The 18249-nt window shown below is 38.0% G+C and overlaps 1 protein-coding gene across 1 annotated transcript; it reads right to left on the reverse strand.

Annotated features, from left to right (window-relative positions):
• Positions 1-16545: 16545 nt before the first annotated feature.
• LOC137709995 (uncharacterized) lies at positions 16546-18020 on the reverse strand. Its single transcript, XM_068448964.1, has 2 exons — positions 17202-18020; positions 16546-16767 (listed from the first exon to the last, which is right to left on the reverse strand). The coding sequence occupies exons 1-2, from the start codon at positions 18018-18020 to the stop codon at positions 16546-16548; spliced, it is 1041 nt and encodes a 346-aa protein (XP_068305065.1).
• Between the last annotated feature and the right edge of the window lie 229 nt (positions 18021-18249).

The following is an 18249-nucleotide window of genomic DNA, read 5'->3' on the forward strand; positions in this document are numbered from 1 at the left end:
TATTCACATTTTCCACATCACTATACTTTATGGCTTCATCACATTCCAGGTGTCGACCAGCACAGCTCGACTCAAAGTCCTAGTGGACATTTCGGTCAGGGTGTGTCAATCGACTCATCATTGTGCATCATTATGAAATTCTGCACTTTTTTCTTCCCAAAATTTCCTTGCTCTCTTCTCCACACCCCCCCCCCCCAACTTTCTCTCCTCTTTCCAAATACAAACAATTCTTTCCCCCACTGTTTCTCTCCCCTCTATAAATATAAAAGTGCACACTCCAAATTATTGAGTTAATTTTTTCATAACCTATTTGTTATCTTTCACTTTGTTTTGATCGTAGTAGCTTTCTTTCTTCAAGAAAGTACATCTCTACCAAATATAATTAAGAACTATAGATAATACTATTTGAAATAAAACTTTGACCAAAACATAAGTTGTTAAAAAAACTTGATTTCCAAAGTGACTCTAAAAGTTATTTGGACTGATTGTCAAGCAACCAAAGAAATAAAAATCCCACATCGTTTCTTCAATTCATCCATCTTCAATCTATGAGCTCTATGTTTCCAGTATTTGCGCATTTTTCTAAGAATGCTTGAAGTTGAAGAGCTAAAGTTGTGACTTAGAACTCCAAATATAAGCTTCAATAAACAAAATGTTAGAATGATAACACAAATTGTGACTTAGAACTCCAAATATAAGTTTCAATACAAACCTGATTATAAAAGTCATGAAATGATGAATAAGAGGTTGTCATATTTGATGGAGCATTGATAGTTTCTTGATTATGTTGCTCTGCAAGTGGGCATATATTCATACATAATAATATAGCATATTCACAATAAAAAAAGTATAAAGTACCATATAGAATGAGTATTAGCAGAAACTATAGCATTAGGTGGTGACATTTGGGAGGTATATCTAACTTTTGCCATTTTCTTCGATTTTTCCAAAGCACTTTTCAATCTCTTGTTGGTTACCCCTTTAGCTTTCATGGTTGAAGGATCCAATATATGTCAATCATCATCTTGAACACTGGAAATAGAGAGGCTATTTTTCTTTTTAACCTTATCTCAGGCTTTCTTTGCTTTATGTCTTTTTCAACCAACTTCATTGCCTCTGATAATTTTCACTAACAATGTAAGCACCTCAATCACTCATTGACGCTAAGCTAAAAAGACTATTTCCTCTATGCATCAATTGATTGAGACGTAATGATTTAGTAGACTTCAGATTTCCTTGTGGTGATGAATCATCTATATCACTACTCAAAAGCATCCCTTCTTTGACCGTTTTGGTCCATCTCTTTAATACAAACTTTGTGCATCTCCTCCTACCATCGTTTCAGACTTCTTCCTATACAAAATTTTTTGACAATCTTTGTGAATCCAACAATTTTATCCCCTCCAACTTCTTCTGCTAAGTAACTCATATGATTGTGAGCGTCATGTATATTTCTACTTGCATCCACCATAGAACTAATGACCCCAGCATGAGCATCATGTATATTTCTACCTGATCTTAGAAATTGTCTTTCTTCAGGCTTGGCAAGCTCATGATTGTGACTTGGATTAACATGTGAAGTCTTCCATAGACCTTGATTTACTGAAAATCTGATTAAAGCCTTGCAACCTGTTTGTGTAGTTAGTTTATCAATCGTCCTGCCATTGCATAAGTCTTTAAACATTGGAAACCCTTCCTTGGAACACAAAAAATCTTGTTGCATAACATTATTTGATTTATCTCTTCGGATAAGCCCTTTACGAAGATTGAACCCTTTCCTCAAAGCATAAGCATTACGTACCTGAAAAGCTTCAGCGTTTGAATGCACCACCATTCCGATTGTCAAATCTTCTTCAAACTCCATTTTCATAGCAGCAACCTATCAATTAAAAACAAATAAAAATCAAAGATTAGACTGACATATTAATTAAAGACTCATAATAAAGAAGGTAAAAGACATAGAAGATACCCTAATTCATATTATAAATATAAAAAACCAACCATCCTGACACGAACCCAAAAACCCCAAATTAAAAGAAAAAAAATAACCTTAATACGCCTATATATGTGGGTTATTTGTGTCACATGATCAAGGCAACTATTGTATGAAGAAAGAAAAGAAACTTACAGATTCTTGGTTGCTTTCCATGATAAGATTGGAGTGGGTGCAAAATTTTTTTTTGAAGAAAAGTAAGAAACAAAACTGGGAGAGAAGGTAGTGGGAAAGGGTATTGAAGACTAAGTGGAGGGGAATTTGGGAAGAAAAAAAAAAGGGGGAAAGAAGGAAAGAAAAAAAAAAGGAACATTGGATTAATATGTCACATCCCCGCCCGGGGTGGACCACTTTCAGGGCCCGCTCCACCACCGTAGCACGATATTGTCCGTTTTGGGCCCCGACCATGCCCTCACGGTTTTGTTTTTGGGAACTCACACGAGAACTTCCCGATGGGTCACCCATCATGGGAATGCTCTCGCGTGCTACTCGCTTAACTTTAGAGTTCCTATGGAACCCGAAGCCAGTGAGCTCTTAAAAGGCCTCGTGCTAGGTAGGGATGAGATATACATATAAGGATCACTCCCCTGGGCGATGTGGGATGTCACAATCCACCCCCTTTAGGGGCCTGACATCCTCGTCGGCACACCATGGCCAAGATTAGGCTCTGATACCAAATTGTCACATCCCGGCCCGGGGGGGACCACTTCCCGGGCCCGCTCCACCACCGTAGCACGATATTGTCCGCTTTGGGCCCCAACTACGCCCTCATGGTTTTGTTTTTGGGAACTCACACGAGAACTTCCCGATGGGTCACCCATCCTGGGAATGCTCTCGCGCACTACTCGCTTAACTTTGGAGTTCCTACGGAACCCGAAGCCAGTGAGCTCCTAAAAGGCCTCGTGCTAGGTAGGGATGAGAATATACATATAAGGATCACTCCCTTGGGCGATGTGGGATGTCACAAATATATATTAATTAGTAGAAAAAATAATTATAAAAATTTTAAATATAAAAGAATGATAAAATATTATATTAAAACTTGCCATGTGGCGAGTTTTGAGTGGATTGTAAGACCATTCAGCGAAGTTTAGTAGCAAGCCAAGCCCTACACAAGTTTTTCTCTAATACTGGAGTTACATGAAAACGAAGTGCAAAACGAGTTTTTTGGGTGTCTAGAGAAATTATTGTGGAGCAAGAAGCTAATTAAATGCACAAAGACATGCATTACAGTTAGAAGATGAGATTGCATGACACACCCCGACCGAAATCGAGGCATGCTGGCCGTCACGTGATGGAGACGTAGCCATGTGCTCAATGCAGAAGTGATAGTATTATGTAAATGTGGGTGAACAAAGACCAAACTAGCTAACTTACACTAGACAAATATATAAGTGCGAGTGAAGGTATTTAAAGTGTAAATACACATATTAAGAGCATAGGTAACCTAAGTGCAGTCCAGCAAGCTAAGTATTAATTACACAGGTTATGAAATAAAGTTCCTACATTAATTGAAGTCTGTTAAAACTACCGCACAGTCCTCATAAGCCACCAACACGAACGATTAACTAGAACCTCTAGGGGCGTAAAACAGAAAACGTGAGTGGGCAAAAAAAAAGCTTTTTAAAACCATTTCTCTTTCCAAAAATAATAACCACTCATCGTAAAACCCATATAATTTCCCAAAAAATAGTTATACATATATATGTACAAATCATGCTCAAGAATAGTGAAAACCAAGTATATGCCATGTCAAGTATCTCAGCAATGAAATAAGTAAGCCAGGTGAAATAATTCAATGTAAACCGATATGTTAGCTGGAGTCACCTAACGTGACCTGTATGGCTGAGCCTATAGCTCATTTACCAATTCTTGCACACAAGTCGGAACCACCTAATGTGGTCTATATGACAAGCTAGTGTAAATAGATATGCTCAAGTGCTACAACCACGTGAAGGCCATGCAAAGTATCCCAAGTCACCTACAAGTTGAAACCACTTAATGTGGTCTATATAATAGGCTGGCACTTGCCTTGGATCTAAGGTGAGCGTGTGGTGCGGGAGGTGAACGATCACGTGAAGGCTAGGCCCTGGCCTCGAGCAGAGCACTAACATCGGGGTACAGGATAATGAACACTAAATGCATCGAAACATAACCATACACACTACAATTACTATCATCAATATGCACTCACCTGAAGCTTACCTGGGCATCCGCAACGTCGTGCAATAATATGCATATCTATACTAATGCATATACTAAAATGTAATGCAATTGACATGGCATTTAAAAACGTAAATCCATTTAAAACCATTTCTGGGAAAATGGAAAACATATATACGTATATATAGAAAACAAAAAGCCCACTCACTTGTATGTAACAGGGTCGTAACCCATGAGTCTCGCCTGGCTACGCTCGTCCTCTGGAAATGTCTCACTTATATGCGAAACAACTAATTTAACGTTAAATTTAAGCACATAACCAAAACCGTGTAATAACTTCTCATATGTTGCTGAATTGAGGTGTTTGAATATACTATCGTGGCCAACTCAACACCACGAGCATCCCCATATTTTTTAGAAAATTTGTTTGGTGTCTCATGTGCCTTCACGTGCCGGTCACGTGCAGGCAAGTGCTTGGCATGCTGATGGAATCCCTAATAGCGTTAGGGAATATTTTGTTAAATTCCTTGAATATTTCGTTAAAATTACCTGACGTTGTCAATATATTCTGTCAAAGTTGATGGAATATTCCCATTCCTTCTTCGGTGACTCGCTGGGAATTGCCGTCGGCCGCCGTTTGCAACGTCGAATTTTGGAAAAATTTAAAAGCTCATTTTTGCATTCATTTTTCAACCAAATGAGAACTTGACGTTACCTATTTGAAGTCCTAAAACCGACAAAAAGTAGTAAGAAAATCCTTCGAAATTTCGACAAGGTTTGCAACTTTGCGAACTACCCTATTCTGACGTCCAAGTCACTTCAAAACTAACCTAGGGTCCCAATAGAGTTAGTTAGGACCCTTTCTGGACCTTAAAACCTTGTAAAATCTTGATGACCATGTTGGAGTAACTTTTACCCCATCAGAGCTTGCGAGTTCTCGGGTTCCCGACGTTCTTTCTTCAAACCAATGGTACCACCAATCTTGTGGAGTTAAGAGAAGAGTAATGATGGTCTTAGAAAGGTCGATCCATAAGGTTTAAAGGGTTTTTTGCACAATTGGTCTACGGTTATACGGACGAGAGAGAGGGTTCGAGAAAGAAGGAGAGGGGGAAGGGTTTGGCATGTGTGTATGTGTGTGTATGTCATGGGATAGGTTAGAAATAATAAGGTCTCAAGCCCTAGTTGAGCTAAAATGTTTAGGGCACAAACAATTGAGTCCAACTAAAAAGAAACCAACCCAAATTTCACTTATTCCTTAGTAACATTTTCCCGACGAACCCGATTCGGCCCTAACTCGAGTCAGCGCTCTCGTGGCGTTGAGTACAATTTGATCACAGTAGCGGAAAAAATAATTTAAAACTATATATGTACATCCACGTCACCAAGCCAACAAGGGCATAATCGTAATTTTCACACATTCGGGGAGAAAATATATATTTATTCGGGACGGGTTGTCATAACCTAACCCTTTTAAGAAAATTTTGTCCCCAAAATTTCTATACACTAGCATAACAACATATTAATATCCATAAGATAGGCGTGGATATAAATCTCGCATATGATCTTCCGTCTCCCAAGTGACTTCCTCCATTAAATGGTTCCTCCACAAAACTTTCACCATGCGCACAGTCTTGTTCCTAAGAACCTTATTCTTCTAGTTTAAAATCGTCACTGGCTCCTTGTCGTATGTCAAGTCTGGATTAATTTCTAATGGCTGAGGAGGAATCATGTGTGATGGATCAAAGACATATGACGAAGCATAAAGACATGAAAAATGTCGTGCACTCTTGATAGTTCTGGAGTTAACTCAAGTTTGTAGGCGACTTCACCAACTTGCTCGATGATCTGGTACAGTCTAATGTAATGAGGACTTAACTTAACTTTCTTACCGAACAGTACTACACCCTTCCACGGAGATAACCTCAGAAATACCCAATCTCCAACTTTATACACCCTATTAGTGGCGTGTTTATCGGCAAGGCTCTTCTGTCGATCTTGGGCCGCTTTCAGGCTAGCTTTAATTACCTGAATATTTTGGATAGTCTCATCAACAATCTCAGGGCACATTAACACCCTGTCACCAACTTCTGACCAACATAGAGGAGTACGACAGGATCTACCATAAAGTACCTCAAAAGGTGACATACCGATACTAGAATGGAACTGTTATTGTAGGCAAACTCCATCAAATCCAAATGCTTATGCCAATCGTCGCTACACTGCAGTACCAAATATTGATAGGAGCATATTCATGCGACTTAATTAGCTTGTTCTCGTGCATTTATGTTGTGTTTACTTAGCTATTTTAGTGTTTAAGGCTACTTTTGTGTATTTTCAGATTATAAGGCCAAAGTGTGCAAGAAGATGCAAATTGGAGTCTTTTGGAGCGAAAGAGGAATGAATGAGTTGAAGATTTGAAGAAACGACGAATTCCTACTCCAACGATGAATTCTTACCAAAACGAGGAATCCTACTCAAACAAGGTTTCCTACTTGAAGTAGGAAAGTTAACCCTAAGTTTCCCGTTTTGGTAACCTTTCCTAATCTAAACGTCCGTATTTTCTAGCCACTTTGTAGGCCTTGTATGCACTTTAGTACACAAGACCAAGGTCCTAGCCCAATTCTCTTCCCTTGCCGTGCAAGGGGGGCACTTTGGTCCCATTTTATGCACAAAAATCCTAACTCTAAACCCTAGCCGCACCCTTTAATTGTTCCCTCTTTAATTTCTGATTTTATTTCCTGAATTCTAGCAGCCTTTAGGTGAATTTTAGTTAATAAAAATAAACTAGGTTTTAAATTTCAGAAAACCCTAAGTCTTACCACCTTAGCCGCACCCTAGGGGGATGATTATATTGCATTCATTCACAAAACCTAGCAGCCGCAAATCCAATCCTTTTTCTCACATCATTCAGCCACAAAACCAAATGCCCTTTCTAAGCCGTGGCCTCCCATTAATCATGGACCCTAATAAACCAAAAATAAATCTAAGCCGCATAAAAAAATCACCACTAAGCCATTCACCCAAAATAATCTCAGCCGTACCCTTTTAGTTTGACCTTAATTCCCCTACATTTTACAACAAAGCCATGGTCCCCATTTACCATTCACCCTAATAACCTTATTTCCCATGCAGCCACCATCCCATTTTTATTTTGACCTAAGCCGTCAAGTCCAAGACCCTAATTCATTCAGCCACATATCTCCCATTTTCTCAAAAACAGCCGCAGCAACCATTAATTCTCCTAACCTAAGCCGCTGCCACCATATCCATTCCAGCAGCCTCCCTTCTCTGCCGCAGCACCACCATCCATTCCCCCTCCATTCCACACCTCCACACACCTTCCACAACCCTTGCCGCACACCTTTACCACCCTAAATCCATCCCTAACCCAGAAAACCATCCAGAAATTCCCTAAACACTCTCTGCCGCAGCAAGGAGAAGAGGAAAGAGGAGCTTCGACGCGCATAAATTCAAGTGGATTCGTTGTGCGTTCTAGGTGTAATCAATCCTTTGTGCTTTATGTTTAAATTCAATTGTATTTCTCTTTTTGTGAACATGAGAGGCTAAACCCCTATTTAGCTAGGGGGTGATTCGAAACCATGTTTATGCTTGCAATATGAATTGATTACTTTTGGTTGGAATTTCATGAATGGTGAATTCAATTTGTTTAACTGCTTGATCGATAACTTATTTATGTATGTTGATTGAGAGTGCAAGTTTAATTTTCATGCATGAATATGACGCTAGAATATAAGTGAGTTTCACCTAATAGTTATGAACTTATATTCACACGTAGTGGAGGTTGCTTATAAACAATCGCGTTAAATGAATTCTTGGCACTAGTTTCATGCTCATCATAGTAACGAATGCCTCGTCGACACTTATAGTTTTCATGTTGCTTAATGATCTTTGATTGTATCTTTATTGTGCTTTTCACGTAAAGGACTTTTGGAGAATGTTTTGAATTGCGTTGCACTAACCCATCCAATTCATTAACTTAAGGAAAACTTGACGGTTAATTTAAGCGGACCTAATTAACCCGGGGTGTTGAGTTTCATAATTCATCGAAAGACCAACTGAAAATCATCTTGTATGCAAGTGTAACATGTGTGGAGAAGAACCTTCTAGCTAGCATTCATCCATATTTTCATCACATTCATATTTACATTCTGCCTTTAAATTACAATCTGTGCATTTAGTTTAATTTCGTCAAAACCTCAATCCCCCTTTACTTTAGTGTCTAATTTAGTTAGAAAGTGTCTTCGTTTGTGTTTATAAGTGTTTTGTATTCTTTGAGTCTTTTGATTTGTTTTAGTGTTTTATTGTTTAGTTTTGCATTCTTTGAGTCTAGTTTGGTGTTTTTAACGTTTGTTTTACGTTTTTGAGTCAGTTTCCAAGTGATTTAGTAATCCCTCCTAATCCCCGGTCTAGAACGATCCCTACTTCCATCTTTACTACAATTGTCAAAAGAGGGTTTTAATTTGTGTGCTTAATTAGTTAGCATCAAATTTTTGGCGCCGTTGCCGGGGATTAGCAACTTTGCTAATCCCTTGGATTGTTATTTTTTGTTTACTTTATTGTTATTAAAGATTCTGACCTTATTTTGTTTTCCTTGTTTTAGGTACTAGTGTATGACTCGGAGTTCTCAACCGATTCGTGAGCATATCTCGGACTTTGACAGCGATTTTGAGAGGACTTTGAGACGAAGGAAAAAGCAACACGAATCAAATCCACCAAGTCTGGAACCTGATCTTGAAGAACAGGTCCTAGAAGAGGAAGAAGAAGCCACGGCAGGGACATTTGAGGATCCCACGGCAAGGGTATTTGAAGAACCACAAGTCATGGCCGTGGACACCCGGACACTCAAGGAGCTTGCGGCTTCGGGATTGGGTAATGCAGCACCTTACCATAAAGTGCCTCGAAAGGTGACATACCGATACTAGAATGGAACTGTTATTGTAAGCAAACTCCATCAAATCCAAATGCTTATGCCAACCGTCGCTACACTACAGTACCGAATATCTCAGCATATCTTCTAGTGTCTGGATAGTTCTCTCAGATTGCCTGTCTGTCTGTGGATGGTATGTCTTACTATAAAGTAATCGTGAACTAATAGCTTCTTAGAAAGCCACCCAAAACTTAGAAGTAAACCTAGGATCCTGATCAGAAATAATACTAACCAGAACCCTGTGGTACTTAATAATCTTCGATATAAATAACTTAGCTAATCATCTTAAAGAATAGTTCTTTTGAACTGGTATAAAGTGTGCTGACTTAGTAAACCGATCCACTATCACCCAGATGCCATCGTAACCATTTCGCGTACGAGGAAGCTTGTACACGAAATCCATGGTAATATTTTCCCATTTCCATTGGGGAATGGGAAGTGGCTGCATTAATCCAAAAGGCTTTTTCTTCTCAGCTTTGACTTGCTAACAAATTGCACATCAACTCACATATTTAACAACCTTTCTTTTCATGCCAGGCCAATAGTAGAAAGTTCAAATAGTGTGATACATCTTGGTACTCCCAGGATGCATCATATAGGCTGATATATGCACCTCATCGAGTATATCTTTCTTTAATTCTACAATATTCGGCATGTACATCCAACTTCCCTGCATAAGTATGTCATCAGATTCTCGAATATTCTTGAGACTCTGGATCCTCCACTTGAGCTTCAAGCACGTGATCATTCAAAATCTGTCTGACCTGGAGACTAGCAAGTAAAGCTTCTTCTTGACCTTCTACCTTTAATTTCACTCTAGTGGACCTTAATTCTGTGAGGAGAAGAACGCGGCTAGCATGCAAAACATTAAGTCTGGCATGTGATTTTCTACTAAGTGTGTATGCCACTGTGTTCACACGACTAAGGTGATACTTAATTGTGCAATCACAATCACTGAGCAGTTCTATCCACTTTTGTTGCCGAAGGTTAAGATCCTTATGAGTGAAAATATACTTGAGGCTTTTATGATCTGTGAAATTTTGGCACTTTTCTCCATACAAATAATGCCTCCAAATTTTCAGGGCACAAATAATGCTGTTAGCTCAAGATCATGGGTAGGATAATTCATCTCGTGTGGCTTCAACTGTCGTGAAGCATATGCAATCACCTTACCATGCTGCATTAATATGTTGCCTAAGCCATTTAAGGAAGCATCATTATAAATCTCAAAATTACCACCATCGTCTGGAAATGCCAAAATAGGTGCGTGAGTGAGACAATACTTTAGCTGTTGGAAGCTCCACTCACAATCATCATCCCACTATATCAAGTCCTAAAAGCCGTCTTAGGGACATCTTCACTTCTGATCTTTAATTGATAATACCCAGACCTTAAATCAATCTTAGAGAACATACAGACACCTCAAAGCTGATCAAATAAATCATCTATACGCGGCAACGGATAACGATTTTTAATCGTTACCCGATTTAGCTATCCATAATCGATATACAGCCTCAAAGTCTCGTCCTTCTTCCATACAAATAAAACTAGAGCTCCCTAAGGTGAAGTACAAGGCTGAATGAAACCTTTATCAACCAATTCTTGCAACTGTGTTTTCAATTCCCTTAACTCAGCAGGAGCCATTCGATAAGGAGTTAAGGAAATAGAAGATGTACCTGTAAGTAAATCAATAGTGCACTTTACTTCTCTATCTGGTGGTAATCCAGGTAAATCGTCAGGGAAAGCATCAGTAATGTGAAAATTAACTTGACACACAAATTAAACATTATTGTTGACAATTGTAGTATATATGCAAGTAGGGATCGTTCTAGACCGGGGATTAACTAGGGATGCTAATTTACTCAAAACTGACTCAAAAACATAAAACTAGGCTTAAAACAGAAAACTAGAATCTAATGACTCAAAACAAGCTAAATAAACTCAAAACACACAAACTAAGTTAAATTGACTCAAAACAGGTCCTAGAAAGTGATTTGGACGAAAATTGAACTAAAAAGACTCAAAAGACTCAATACGGACAGATTGTGACGAATTGAGACAAAACTAACACAAATAAGAACTAATGGGTTCTTTGGACGAATTTTGACCTTTACTTGAGTCTAAACGCTAATAGAACTAAACTTAAACAGATTCTAACTAAGTTAAGACACAAAATATTAAAGGGGATTGATTTTGACGAAATTAACTAAACTAGGCAGATTGCAAAACTAAACAGATTAGACAGTAAATTAGGTGAATTGAATGGGTAAAGGCTAGTTAGAGGGTCCTTCTCCACACATGCACATATGAAACACAAATTGATTTCCAGTTATTATCCCTTTAAACCATGAATGACAATGCCCTAAATTAATTGTGAGAAGCACAAATTAACTTTCAGATTTCCCTAGTTTCATTGAATTGGATGGAATACGCATCGATAACCAAATTATTCTTATCAAGTTCCCTACATGAACAACATAATAGAGATACAATCAAAGATCATTAAGCTTTGTGAAAATCATAAGCATTAACAAGGCATTCATAACTATGAACTGCATGATACTCATGCCTAGAATTTACTTAACACAATCATGACTATTGACTTTTACTACTTGTGAATATAAGTTCATAACGATTAGGTGAAATTCCCTTATACTCTAGCATCAAATTCATGCATGAAAACTAAGTATGCATCCTTAATCAACACACAAGAACAAGTTCTCAATAAATCAATTAAGTAAATTGCAATCACAATTCAAGAAATAAAAACTGGAGGAAATCAATTCATGTAAAACATATGTCCATGGTTTTGAATTCAACTCTAACTAAGAAAAACTTAGTTACACATGTTCATAACAATTGAAAAGCAAATTAAAATAAACATGGAAACAAAATGAGGGAAGAAAGAATTCTGAAAATCCCCAATGGATGCAGATTGCTTGCGGCACAAGGTCCTCTTTCTCCTATGGAAGCCACGACAAGCTCCTCCTTCTCCCAAAGCTGTGGCAAAGATGGTTTTCTAAATATATGATGGGTGATATGTGTGAATCAATGAATGGAAGAATGAATGGCCGTGTAGGGTGTGTAAGGGGGATGCGGCAAAGCTTATATATATATATATATATAGTGCACAGAAAACCCTAGGAAACCAGAATTAAGGTTAAAACTTAGAAGAAACAAAGGATTAGGGCCCTTAGGGTGCGGCACAAGGTTTGGGAAATAAGTCATAGCCCCATTTAATTTCTGATATGGACTTATACAATCCAAATCCACAAGGAAAAAAGGCCAATTCAAATCAGAATCCAAGAGGAAAAAGGTTAGGGAAATTCGCCAGAAATTAGGCCTTCTAGAAACTATGTGGTTTGTGGCAGATTTTGGTACTTCTAGAAAGAATAAAGAGGGAAGGGTATGGCACCCTTTTAGGAGTAGATAAGGTGTTCCAGAACCATATATCTAGGTGTATAAATATGAAATTAAGCCCTTTTTGCAGCTGAAATTTAGGTGGAACAAGATTAGGTTAGGATAAGATAGGATAAGCTTTGGATAAGATAAGGTTGTTAGGATAAGTTTCCATATTTCTTGCTCTTTCCTTATCTTCTTTGTCTTGAACTTGTTTCTTTAGATATGTAGCATGTTCCTAGCCTCTTCTGACTCCCAATTCGTCCATCCACCTTGCTCCATATACAAGCTATCCATAACAAACCCAAAACTGCTTTAAAAGGCTCAAAATTGCCTTTTCTTGCCAACTTTGTCATTAGGACCTACAAACACACGAAAATAGCTTAAAACACTATAATAAGTAGTAATTAGCTAACTAAATGCAAGGAAACAACATAACTAAGTAGCATAAATATGCTCCTATCAAATTCCCCCACACTTAGCTTTTGCTAGTCCTCGAGCAAAATGAAACAAACAAAACAAACAAAACACAACCTAAACCTTCCAACCTTACCTCAGGGATTTCCACTACAACATGACATATTAAAGATCACTACTCCCATAGATTTTAGTTATCCCTACCCTCGAGCATATACTTAACCATAGTCACCACTCACTAGCTCCTATTTAATCAATTAAAACATGATTTTGAATGTAGTAACATGCCTTAGAGAATTCCCTCAATCCCTCACCAGATACACTTTATTTTCACACGGATTTTCTGACAACACTCCCTACACTAGGTATATGTGAGAAGATTGATGTAAACATGTAGACTAATACTCATATATGTATAATCAAATAAGGCACTTTCTGGAATTATTAACATGAATATGATCTCATGAATGGAGTGCCACTACTTAGATGCGAGAACCAGGGATACCATATGCTTGTACCAATTTTAAACTCCACATATTGAAACACATAACAATCAAGATCGAAGTCTAAGGGTTGTAACGGGGATAAGGTATTGGCTAACAAAGAAAGGTAAGGATAAACAAACGTTCTTAAAGCTATAGTAAGCAAAGTAATGAAATAAGCACTTAGAATTTACTTTTGAATGCAGCAATCAACTCTAAACATGAAAGGAAGATTCACACAACACTTAGGGCCATATTTAAACTTTTGGACCCTTTCTTCAACAACCAACACTTGTGAGTTTATTGTCACTTATTTTCAACCCTTTTTTCTTTTCTTTTCTTCAACTTTTTCTCTTTTTTCCTTTTTTTTTTCTTTTTTCTTTTTTCTTTTTTTCATATAAACAAATATCTTCATGGAATTCCAACGAAAATCCTTTCCCCCACACTTGTTTTTTTGCAATTTGTAGAACAAAAGAAATTCCCTCAAAGTCATGCTCCACTATACTTTAAGAACAAGGGTATGGATATTCCTATTCTAGGCTAGGTAAGGATAATGTGGTTAACAAAGGATAATGTGGTTAACAAAAAAGGGCTAATCCTACAATACATATGGAAAGGGGTAAGGCTTTTTGGCTTTGGGCTTAAACTAAACGACTTCATCTTGTTATTTGTTATGCTAATCAATTTCATACTTTGAATGAAACGGGTATGAGTTCTAGTATTTGGAACTATAGTGATGAAACGCATTCTAAGTAGCAACCAAACAAAGAATAATGAGATCATGCAACGACTTTAGAAAACAAAAATCCATAGATTAATATCTCTCCAATCAAAGTTTAGGCTCAAGTCTCTCAGGGATGTAGCATTAGTTTGAGTTTCTTCCTTCAAGCATGTTACAAAAACTGATTTTTTTTCTTTTTGTGATTACATGTGAATTCGTTAATGACAACTACAACTAAGCATAAAAGCAAAGAGCATATCAAGCTTCCATCCATGTTTGTAACTTTCTTTAATAGTCATGCAATTAAAAACCAAATCCTCATCATTGTGTTGGAAGGTATCCTAAGACACAGCACACAAAAACAAAAACGACTCTAAAAAACAACTCTTTTTGGGTTTTTCAAACACTTTTTTCGATTTTTTTTTCATATTTTCGGATTTTCTGTTATATGACATAAAAACACTTCAAAAACACTAAAAACACTTAAAAACAGTGAGTAACAACTTTAGAAGTGATAGGTGATAAAATCCCACGAAAATCATGCAAAAACAGCTTGTTTACGCCCCACACTTAAACCAAACATTGTCCTCAATGTTTTAAGCATATACTCACAAACAAACAAACAAATAACACAACTAACAAACATGGCAAGCATGGCAAAGTAAAAGCAATAAAGAGTAGGGTTTAAGAACGCAAATCTGGTTTTGGAGATAGAATTCCATCATCTCCTCGTTTGAACACATGGGTTGCCTCCCAAGAAACGCTTGCTTTAGCGTTTTCCAGCCGGACGATACCTCCTTTTAATCTTCAATAGGGCTCACGGCATGGAGGGGTAAGTCCTCCATGACATGCTCCTTGAAGTTCTCGTAGTAGGGCTTTAAACGGTGTCCATTCACTTTAAATTCATGTCCCGTCTTCAAACTTTGAATTTGGACTGCACCATAAGGAAAGACATTAATAATAAGAAAATGACCAATCCATTTAGAACGTAACTTACCTGGAAACAAACGAAGGTGAGAATTGAAAACTAACACTTTCTGCCCTATAGAGAACATCTTGCTACGAATCATTTTGTGATGGAAAGCTTTGTTTTCTCTTTGTAAATGCGAGCGTTCTCATAAACCTCATTCCTTATCTCCTCAAGCTCATTCAATTGAAGCTTCCTACGATTTCCAATGGCATCTGTGTCCATATTGAACGTCTTGAAAGCCCAATGTGCTTTGTGCTCCAATTCAACGGGAAGATGGCATGGTTTCCCATAGATGAGCCGAAATGGGGACATTCTAGTTGGTGTTTTGTAGGTAGTACGATATGCCCATAATGCATCATTCAAACGCAAGCTCCAATCCTTTCGAGTTGGCCCAACGGTCTTCTCCAAAATCTGCTTGATTTCTCGATTAGAAACCTTGACTTGCCCACTTGCTTGAGGATGATAAGGTGTGGAAACCTTACGCGTGACATTATACTTCTTGAGCAACGCCTCTATGGTCCGATTACAAAAGTGAGAACCTCCATCACTTATAAGAACCCTTGGCATTCCAAATCTTGCAAATATGTTAGTTTTCACAAATTCTGTAACCACTTTGGAATCATTAGTATGGGTGGCTTTTGCTTCCACTCACTTCGAAACATAATCAACCGCAAGTAAAATATAAGCAAAACCATAAGATGAAGGAAAATGACCCATAAAATCAATACCCCAAACATCAAAAATTTTGACAAAAAAGATGGAATGTTGCGGCATTTGGTCTTTGGCACCTATATTGCCCGTTCTTTGGCAACGATCACAAGTCACACAAAAAGTTCTAGCATCCTTAAATATAGTAGGCCAATAAAATCCACATTCTAAAACTTTATGTGTTGTTCTTTGAGTGCCAAAATGACCCCCACATGCATAAGTGTGATAGAAAGTTAAAATTGAATTAAACACCGTTTCATGCACACACCAATGTAGAATCTGATCAGGGTAATATTTCCACAAATATGGGTCATCCCACATATAAAAACGTGCATCCTTTTTAATTTTATCATGTTGGTGCTTGTTTAGGTTGCTTGGAACTTGTTTAGACAACAAATAGTTCACTAAATCGGCATACCATGGCACACTTACCTCTACGGACAACAGCTGCTCATCTGGGAATGTCTTTGGGATAGGCACATCATCCTCTTCATGCACCATACGGCTCAAGTGGTCAACCACCACGTTTTCACTTCCTTTTTTGTCCCAGATTTCGATATTGAACTCTTAAAGGAGAAGCATCCAACGAATAAGCCTTGGTTTGGCCTCCTTCTTCGTAAGTAAGTACTTCAACGCTGCATGATCAGAGTAGATTTTAACTTTAGTACCAAGTAAATAAGAACGAAACTTATCTAAAGCAAAAACAACAGCAATAAGTTCTTTTTCCGTTGTGGAGTAGTTCAATTAAGCATCATTTAGGGTCCATGGTGCATAATATATGACATGTGGCTGCTTGTTCTTCCTTTGGCCTAAAACAGCTTCGAATGCATAATCTGAGGCATCACACATAAGCTCAAAAGGAAGGCTCCAATCTGGTGGAACTATGATAAGGCCCAAAGTAAGCATCTCCTTGAGGTGTTTGAAGGCCTTCTCACATTCTTCGTCGAACTTGAATGGGACATCTTTCTGAAGGAGTCGGCATAAGGGTTGGGAAATCTTAGAAAAGTCCTCGATGAATCACCTATAGAATCCTGCATGTCCAAAAAAAGAACAAACCTCTCTAACCGAAGTAGGAGAGGGTAAGTAGCGTACAAGATCTATTTTTGATTTATCAACTTCAATACCCTTGGCCGAAACAATATGTCCTAAAACTATGCCTTGTTTTACCATAAAGTAACATTTTTCCCAATTTAAAACAAGGTTAGTTTCAATGCATCGTTTCAAGATTAATGTGAGATTATCTAAACAATCATTAAACGAATCACCAAATACGCTAAAATCATCCATGAAAACTTCAATAATCTTCTCTACAAAATCTGAAAAGATACTTACCATGCATCTTTGAAAGGTGGCTGGTGCATTACATAAACCAAATGACATTCGACAATAAGGAAAAGTACCAATAGACAAGTAAAAGTAGTCTTTTCTTGATCATCTGGAGCTATAACAATTTGATTGTATCCCAAATAACCATCAAGAAAACAATAAAAAGAATGATCGGCTAATCTTTTAAGCATTTGATCAATAAACGGCAAAAGGAAGTGATCTTTCCTTGTGGTGGCATTGAGCTTCCAATAGTCAATGCACATTCTCCAACCTGTTTGGATACGGGTTGGTACACACTCATTCTCAGCATTCTTCACCACAGTCATTCCGGATTTCTTTGGCACAACTTGAACCGGTGAAACCCAACAGCTATCCGAGATAGGATAAATCACTCTACAACTTCCATCATTGGAGGGTTGAACCTGTCGAGTTGGTTTAGCCACCTCCTTTAGAAGTATGCGATGTATGCAAGTTGTAGAACTAATACCCTTAATGTCGGCCAAGGTCCATCCTATGGTTGTTTTGTGCTCTTTCAACACCCGAATCAATTTTTCCTCATCGATTGCCGTAAGTGTTGAAGAGACAATGATGCGTAATGTTCCTTTTTCTCCCAAATAAACATACTTCAAGTGATCCGGCAATGGTTTAAGCTCAAGAATAGGTGCCTGAATCACTGAAGGTAACAACTTGCTAGTAGAAACAGGAATTAGAATTGGGTTTGGAGGCTTACCAAAGTGTTGTGGCAACGACTCAAGGGCAGCAACCATCTCGGCCTCATCTTCACATGTAGGCACGGCAAAGACCTCTTCATGCATGCTATGGGTTTGATCATTTCCTGCCTTTTGGTTATTGAGTCTCATTCCTTTTATAATGGTCATTTCAAGGGGATCCATTTGGACGTATTTAGCTTGATTCCAACCTCTTTCCCACTTCTCAAAGTGATAGCCTTGGCCGTTTCAAAACCTCCTTTTGGATTGTCAATGGTTAAGCTAGGTAGTTTGCCTTATTCTCTAAACTGCCCTATGAACTCCGCCATCTGCCTAATTTGCTTCTTCACTTCCCCCATCTCTTTGGCTTGATTTTGTAATCCCTAAGTCAAAGAAGTTAGTATTTGAAGCATTT

The sequence above is a fragment of the Pyrus communis genome, chromosome 12, assembly GCF_963583255.1.
Source record: "Pyrus communis chromosome 12, drPyrComm1.1, whole genome shotgun sequence".
Lineage (NCBI taxonomy): Eukaryota > Viridiplantae > Streptophyta > Magnoliopsida > Rosales > Rosaceae > Pyrus > Pyrus communis.

Bases quoted from the DNA above. Each gene is read 5' to 3' on its own strand.
- LOC137709995 (XM_068448964.1), bottom strand. From the start codon at position 18,020: ATGGATCCCCTTGAAATGACCATTATAAAAGGAATGAGACTCAATAAC. The intron at 16,768-17,201 runs GTACTTTTCCTT...CGACTCCTTCAG, and splicing joins CTACTTTTACTTGTCTATTG to AAAGATGTCCCATTCAAGTT.